We start from the raw sequence: 8,603 nt of genomic DNA on the forward strand, positions 1-8,603 counted from the left end.
CACTTCAGGAAGCAATAAATCTCTGTCAGAGATTCCAATGAACTTTATTACAAAACCCTGGAATTTGAGGAATGAAGGACTGAATGTTCTAACTGTCAAATTATCAAAATAATTTATTCAAGGTTAGTAGGGCAAAGGCTGCAAGCTAGCATATTTGACCTCATAAAAGAGTCTTATAATATTGTTCAGAAAAAAAGGGTTCTAGGAAATAAAGTTCTAACCAGCACAAAATATACTCTTGTAATCTATCTTCACTCTTCCAACAACTCCTGGCAGGAAATCTGGCCAGGCTAGTACATTTCCTTTTTGGAGTTCTTCTGGACAGGATGTAGCCAGAGATTTTACCTACGGATTTAAAACAGTTGATTAGGTGCTGTTTAAGGACCATGTAGGAAATGAATGTAAAAAAGTATTCCTTCCATGTCTGCATACAACACTAGGACAAATAACAGAATAAGTGATGTTCATCCTCTCCAGTACGAGAGACTTCTGGATGAACTACTTGTTATTCTGTTCTTATAAGACAGCTAGCTATGGACAGGCAGGTATTGATGCAATATCTGAAGTACCTGTCATACAAGCAAAGTATGAAACACAATTCTTGAAACACAATTGCATTTATTACCATGAAAGAAAAATGTATCTACATCACAGAATAAGGCAGATAGGAGAATGCAACATGAAGAGAAAACCTGATGTATTTGCATAAAAACATCAAATAGGAGCCAAAAGGAACTTAATTTTGAAGATCTGCATTCCTCAAACTCTGATAGCACTGCACCTCATTTAAGGAACAGAAACACAAAAAGGAGCAGTTTAAAAAACAATGTGTTGTTTCTAGGACAAGAGTTCTGTGAATTCAATGCACTAGGCTATTTTGCATCTCTTGAAAACACTGCAGGCAAGGCTGACCCACACCAATACGAACAGCAGTATTGATATTGACTTCAACCAAAGCAGGACAGGGCTATAACTAACCATGTACCGAAACCAGAATTCTATAGGCAAACCAAGGATAGAAGAAAGAAAGTAACACATTTCTAGATCAACAGAACATGGACGTCTCTAGAGCAGATCTGGTCAAACATCTTTGACAGAAAAGTTTTCAATTTAAAACGTAACTCCTTTAATGGCACCACTAGAGGTTTCTTTTGCCTTCTTACAACAAGAAACTGAAATGCCAATGGGATCCTTAAGCTGTTTCAGTATTGTGTTTTAATGTAAAAAAATTATTTCAATACAGTAAAAACATATCGACTTCTTCACTGTAACTCTAAGAATCTATTAAACCTAGTAACATTATTATATTTCTATCTGGTCACAAATAGAAGGAACCTGGTGACTACAACCCCAGATGGCACAGCACTCCTAAGGTATTCAGACACCAGTGTAAATTATATGCAATAGTAAGAATACACAGAGAGAGTCTTAATGGTGAGTTGTCACATAGATATTCCACAGCGGTCCTCTGGAAGGAGCTCAGATGTCCCAACACCAACGTTTGTAAAAAGGCGGCCATCTAGATCCACTGGATGCTCAGTGAGATTTCTGCTACATGAAAGTGTTTTAAAACTGCAAAGGAAAGACCAGGGCTTTGGATCCACTCTCCACTGCCTTTGTTCACTATAACTCCACGAAGACAAAGGAAATATAGTCTTAGAAGGTAACTGTGACCAAGGTGTGTAACTGGCCCCACTACATTTCGCCCTATCAGGGCAGATGCAATCATATCTCAGCCACGGAATGTCTGAAAAAACATGTGCCCTGAGGAGGATAAATGTGTAGTAAAGCGATAATTAAAGATTTCATCTTCTTTGAAGATACTGGAGACAGAAGTGGTCTACGGAGAAAAGATGATTATTCAATTAAGAGCACATGTTAGTAATTAAGCTACTGAGACTGCTTCCTACTCTTTGTCTCTTCTGTGCTGGAGGATCATTCTAGTAATTCCCTGGCAGGAAGAAAGGAAGGTTTCATTCAAAATAAGAATAACAGTGGGCCTGTGTACATCTCAGCACAGCCAGCCTACCCATACAATACATGCAGCATGGCTTCAGGGCACAGCTAGCTGGTTAGAAAGCACAGGTGTGCCCAGATCATGCTGAACAGTTGGGAAACTGCCTTTCTCAGAAGGGTGACTGACTTCCGTCAAGTCTCCAGTGGATGAAATCAACTACCAAGAACAATGTGCTATACTCTCAGTCTTTGTGAGAAAGGATGGTACACCATGAACCTCAGACTGAATCATTCTCACATTCCCCTACCCTAAACTCAAGTGAGGTGTACCAGAGTCTTACAAAGTCAGCTTAGCTGAAGAAGAGAGCAACCTGCTCTGTTTATTCTGAGGGCATTTCAAAGATCTCACTTCAACAGTATGTGCTGATGGAATTTGCTTAGCCTAAGTGCTGCAAACAAACTGCAAAGAAAATTTCCATTGTGGGAAAGACAGGTGTGGGAATCAGCCCCTCCAACCCAATGGAGAATGGAGGGCCAGAAAGGACCTCACAGTCCCATGCAGACAACCCATATTTCTACTGCTGTCTACTCAACAACAAAACAACCAGACTGTTGGTTTACCTATACAAAATTAATGTGGAAGTAGACAAGCAATTGAAGTACCCAATGAAAAATCTTAAAGAGTGAATTTCACCTTTATGTTATTCACTGGGCAACATATTCTGTCACCCTACTTTCCTTTATGACTGAGAATAGGAAGGTAAGACTTACTGAACAGTTCCAGCTGGACACAAAAAACCTGATAATAACACATAACTATAGTGATTTACTATCGCAAGCTCTGAAATGAATGAGGTAAAAATTTTATAGGTAGCTTACTTGACTCAGCAACCTGTCTGGTCTCACATCTGTCTTTTCAGATGAGTAATATGAATACCATAAACGAAAGGCAGGATTTTCTTCCTTGTCCTAACTGTATTACATTTGAAGCAAATGGGATTTTAATCAAGCCTGTCATTAAAGACAGGTGACTACTGAGAAAGACTCAGAAAATTGAACTTAACCTCTTCACCAGTGTGTGCTGTAAAATCACATGTACACTTATCAGCTTAAAAACTGCTAATGAACAAAAATCTGAGGATTTGACTTGGCACTGCAAACATTTAATGACCCCAAAAGCCAAGAACAGTAGCAGATCGCTGGACAGTTCTGAACCTAACAGAACACCCAAGTAGCAAAGAAAAGGAGAAAGAAGCAGAGGGGGCATCTATCTGGATGCTGGAAGCAAGATTCTGCTTTACTTCTATTTTCTGTTCATTTTATTATTTCTTACTTGGCTCAACGGATAACAAATGGTGATAATCCACCAAATAGTGATAAAACCTTAAAAAAACACCAGGAGACGAGCAAAACCTTTTAATAAAAAGACTCCTCCCCCAAGAAATGCCTCTAACTTTGAACATCAGCTCTTGCTGTTCAGGTGTTACCAACAGTTTCATAATTTCTGACCTTCAGGACCTTCAGGATTGAAATGCTAATGACCAAGAAGTGGTGATGGAGTACACTGTCATCAGGTTTGCAGATAATATCAAACTGGGAGGCCCTGTCAGTATGCTCAAGGACAGAGCTGCATCCACAGGGACTTCAACAGGCTGGGGGAATGGGCCAACATGGACCTCATGAAATTCAACAACAACAAGTGGTAAGGAAAAACCTCTGAATGATACAGGCTGGGGAAAGCCTGTAAAGGGAGCAGCTCTCTAGAAAAGGACCTAGGGGCTCTGGCAGGCAGTGAGCTGAGTATTGTCCAGCTGTGTGCCCTGGCAGTAATGAGGACCAACAGCATCCTTGGCTGTGTTAATAGGGTCACAATTACAAAACCACGGAAGGGATTATTCCCTCTTCTCAGTGCTTATTAGACCACATCTAGAGCACTGCATTCCACTTTGGGCTTCTCAGTATAAGAAAGACATTGACAAGCTGGAGCAAGTTCAGGAAGGGCATCAAAAAGGAGATGGGCTAGAGCATTTGCTCTGTGAGAGGAGGCTGTGGGACCAAGGCTGGCTCAGCCTGGAGCAGAGATAGCTTCAGGCACAACTAACAGCAGCCCTGGAGCTATGGGGATGTAATCAAGTATACAGAGTCAGGCTCTTCACAGCTGTTCATAGTGGGAGACAGAAACAGTAGTCATAAACTGAAGTGCGAGGTCCCCACTAGATATAAAGAAAAAAAATTTCACTCTAACTGGGCACTGAAGCTTGTCTCCCAGAGAAGCTGAGGGATCACTGTCCTTGGAGACTTCTTTTGATCTACACTAATTTTCTAACTCCGTAAAAGTTTAGTGGCAAACCTTTATTTTTGAATACCTGAATAAAAGTAGCCTAATACTCAGTTATGCTGCCCATTCAGACTTTTCCTGGGACTATATAGGTCAGATTTTTCATAGTGTCTAATACATTGACAGAAATTCCAATGCCTCCCCTCTGAAGTTTCACCGGTGCCTTCAAACAAGAATGAGGGAACTGTAACCTGTAAAACAAGGCCTGAGCTTGTTTCATTGGGTTTTCTCCCTCTTCTGACAGGGCTGCTAGCTTTTCTTCATGCCTTAATTTCTCTTTCAAAGCTACACAGCACAAAAAGGCTGAGCCAAAATAGAAGGTACCTTCAGTGTTGATTTTAACACACCTAGTTTTGCTTAAATCTACTGTACTTACTATGCTAAGCTTACTACCCTAAGCAAGAGCTTTATCTGGTCCCCACTGACTTCTGTGGGAAGAGAAGTTTATCCAGTATGCTAACTTGGAATGCCTTTTCAAATGTTCATCCTACCCTCAGAGCCCTGTGCTCAAACTCTGCAGTAAGGACTTACCTGCTGTGGAGACAGCACATGATCCCAAATGTTGAGCTGGCTGATGGAGCCCACAAAAGATTCAGCTGGGTTGAATCCTTCTCCTTTCTGATCTTGCTCTTGACCCAGTACAAGTGCACCACCACCTAATCTCAGAGAGAATTAGAACAGGGACAGGAAACAAAGCCTTACAGGAGGGATCCCCAACACGAAGATTAAAAACTAAGCAAACCAAAACTTTTGCTACTCTATGTTACTAAGATTTTGTAGTGCAGGAGACCAGCCATCTTCAGCAAATTCTCTTGGCAAACCTCTGGGAAGCCTTATGCTAGAATGAGGTAAGCGACCATAATAATTTGGAAGTGACTCTCAAATACATGTTAATGTTACACTCATGCTGATGAGAGCAGAAACTTTACATGTCTGCTTCAGGAACAATATTGGCTCTAAGACACCACTTCTAGATCAGTATTTGAAGCATATTACAGACTAATGGAAAATGCAGTTTTGGGTCAGTAGGGCATATTTTACAGTGCTAGCTTGTGCTTCCTGCTTTAAACAAAAGCTTAGAAGGTTAGATAAAGCAAATTTGACACCAAACTCTCAGAAGCACATTGGTGATTAGACAGACAATGTTCTGACATTCCATACCAGTTAAAATTCCTCTCCTCAACCAAGAGAACAGATGATGTGGACATGCATTCTGGATGCCACATGGTGTGTGGACAAGGGCAAAAAGTAATGGAGACTGCACACTTCCTTAGGTATTGTCTCTGGCGATAACTCCAATGTAATTGTGAAAACCAGGGACAAGCATAAGATACACAAACTAAAATGCTTCATTTTTTAAAAAAATACCGATAGTTTTTTGAAACTCTATGTCAATTTGGATGGTGGTAGTAGGAAAACACTATCAAAACGAAATCTCTTTGGAGCAACATCAGGCCTTTCATAGCTCTTCAATGCTGAAGGTATTCCTTTTCATATCTTCTGATACTACTAGAAAGACTGCTGATCACAGGAAACAATGAAATAGCAAAACCCACCTTGTCAGGAAAAAATGCAAACATAACTTTAAAAATATGTCTGAAAGTAATGGGAGATGGCTAATTCCATCGTCTCTGAGTACAGATTTGTAAGGGAAATGCCTGTTCAACTTAAGTTTATTATGTGAGAAGCCTATTCTCACAAAGCCATTCCAAAATCACCTCAGCAGAGTCTCCTTTTTCGATTAAACACCCCTAAAACAACTTACCTACCCTAGAAATGTGCACTTTGTCTTCAGCAAGACTGAGGGAACTGTCCTCGTGAACAAGAACAGCAAACATGAGCTCTGCGTAAATGTTGAAAATGTGAAAACATACTAAAACCACCAAAATAAACATTTGCTTGCAGGCATAGCAAATTCTGCAATAAGAGCAGAATGAACACAACAGATCTGGTGTAACATAAATAAAGCATACCAGGGATCTTTGAGCCAACAGAGAGCCCACTGCCTCCATCAGACAGTTTTCCATCGATGTACACTTTCCATGCCCCATCTGTGCATGTCCACGTGACCGCAATATGATGCCAGTTACCATCGTTCACTGAAGGACAGTCTGTAATCCTCTCTTTCCCATTTACATAAAGAACCCAGCTGCATGGAAGGAAGATGAAGGCATACCAAATGAGGTAACCATGTTTACATCATACAAGAAATTTACCTTGAAAGATCACCATACAAGATATCTCAAAGAACTTGAAAGTTATGGATATCATCTGCAAAGCATAGTGAAATCAGTGATGTACTTTTGTACCAAAACACGAAGACTCAAGTCATGGCTGCATATTGGATTCTTAAACTTGCCCCCACACTACATGTACTCTAAGTGCTGAGCTCCATTTTACCCAATCATTGTCTCAATGCATCATTTAAATATGTTCAGACAAAAATAAGCTGCTTTTTAAACTTCACTGCTTTCTTGCCATTACTCTTCTATTTGGCAGAAAGTGAAGGAAACCAAGCAAGGAGAAAAACAAAACAAAGAGCTAACTCCAACTATAGAGTTTGGATGCAGATTTTTCTACCCCCCCCAAAAAAGCTGATATTCATACTTCTGATCTACACTTTCTTTATTAATTCAAGACATCTGTAGGCTACAGAAAGGCAGAACTGTGATTTACCCATTGTAATCAGTCAGAAGAAAAGCATTATCACTTCCATTCTCCACCGCATAAGAAATAGGAGTCCCATAGTTTGTAGTGTCAGTGGATTTCATCCAGAATGCACAGGTGATGTCACCAAGTGATGGGAAGATACCATCAAGCATGACGTATCCATAGATACCAGAGACTTCAAAATCAAGATTGAAACCAGAGGACTGTTCTGCAACAAAGACAAAGAGTTTTCAGAGCTACATTTCTGAAAACCCAGAAAGACAATCAAATGGAATCTAAGCAAATGCAATAAAATGGAATGCAACCCATCTACAAAAATTATTCACTTTAAATTGATCAGAGGTAGAAAGAATGTATAGCAGTCTAATATCAGCCAGGATACAGAGCTTTCCAAAGCTAGAAAACACACAGGTCTGAAGAAAAATGACTGGATAAAAAGCTGATTATCTAACAAACAATGAATATTAACCTTGCTTTTCAGTCCTATATCAATGAAATGATATATCCATCTGCCATCCAACAACCCAAAGAGGTGTGATCAGCTGGTTCCACTTTATTCACAAGAGTCAAGATTAATAAAAAAAAAAGAGGTATTTTTTTCTGTCTGGACTTACTGAAATACACTGCACTGGTATGGAACAGCACTTCCGTGCTGCTCTTCAATACAGAGTGACATGCTTTACCAGGATACTACATGTACCACACAGAGCTCTCCTGAAAGCTGGGTGTTTAACTCTGACATAGGATGGCAGGTCTAAATGACCTATATGTCCTGTAGCGTCTCTGTAAAATCAATGGAGGTTCTTCAGCTAAACATTCACCAGCTACTAGTATAAGACTTTATAATTTTCAAGGAGTGGCTAAAATGGATTTGAGCCTCGTGGTTGTGTGGCCTAACCCCAGCATCATCCAAGAAGTTGCACTAGGTGTGACCCATTTTGTCTGACTGTAGAGAACCTGATGCCTTTAGGACTTCTAAAGCTGTGACTACCACATACTAATCTCTATCTCTGTGATGCAAAGCCCTATACGAAATACAAGAAACAGAAGGAGCTAATTAACTCAGATTCACAGAGCAAATACAACTTAAACTCGATAGAACTACTAGGTATTACAAACATAGAACTGTGCCTTAGAAAAGAGAAATTAATACAAATGTGACATGGTATACATGCTGTTACTTATCTGCAATTACACTTATTAACACTGCAGTCACACAGGCTCCACTCAACCTCTCAGTCCCAGCACCCTAGCTGCCTTTTGGGGAAGCTATATAAAATAAGCCCACCCAGTGAAAATCTTGCCCAGAGACTTAGTCAAGCCACCTTTTTCTGACAATTGTTTATGTGTACCTGTTTCACACCTGCTGCCTGTAAAGCCAGGGGGACATTTACAAATGTACGAGTTCAAGGCATCCACACAGGTGGCTTGGTTTAAGCAAGGACTGGAGTCACAGTCATTGATGTTCATTTCACAGTTCAGTCCTGTGTACCCTGTCACACACAGACACCTGCAGAATAAAACAGAAGCACACTTCAAAGGTGGCTGCTGTCATGACAAAGAATCCTGGCTATTAGGCCAAGTCGACCAATGGGAACGGCATATACTGGAAAAAAAGTCACAGAATCACAGAATCACA

At 40.3% G+C, this 8,603-nt stretch overlaps 1 protein-coding gene across 1 annotated transcript in view; it reads right to left on the reverse strand.

The window, feature by feature from the left end:
- Positions 1–8,474, reverse strand: part of SVEP1 (sushi, von Willebrand factor type A, EGF and pentraxin domain containing 1) — a gene marked incomplete at its 5' end in the record, with an annotated part of 50,633 nt that extends 42,159 nt beyond the window's left edge. Inside the window, 5 exons of the mRNA XM_010085950.1 lie at positions 222–345; positions 4,826–4,950; positions 6,268–6,443; positions 6,971–7,172; positions 8,317–8,474. Coding sequence (XP_010084252.1) covers positions 222–345; positions 4,826–4,950; positions 6,268–6,443; positions 6,971–7,172; positions 8,317–8,474 — 785 coding nt within the window. The remainder of the gene's footprint in view (positions 1–221; positions 346–4,825; positions 4,951–6,267; positions 6,444–6,970; positions 7,173–8,316) is intronic.
- Positions 8,475–8,603: the final 129 nt, after the last annotated feature.

The sequence above is a fragment of the Pterocles gutturalis genome, unplaced genomic scaffold (genome assembly GCF_000699245.1).
Source record: "Pterocles gutturalis isolate BGI_N339 unplaced genomic scaffold, ASM69924v1 scaffold35895, whole genome shotgun sequence".
Classification (NCBI taxonomy): Eukaryota; Metazoa; Chordata; class Aves; order Pterocliformes; family Pteroclidae; genus Pterocles; species Pterocles gutturalis.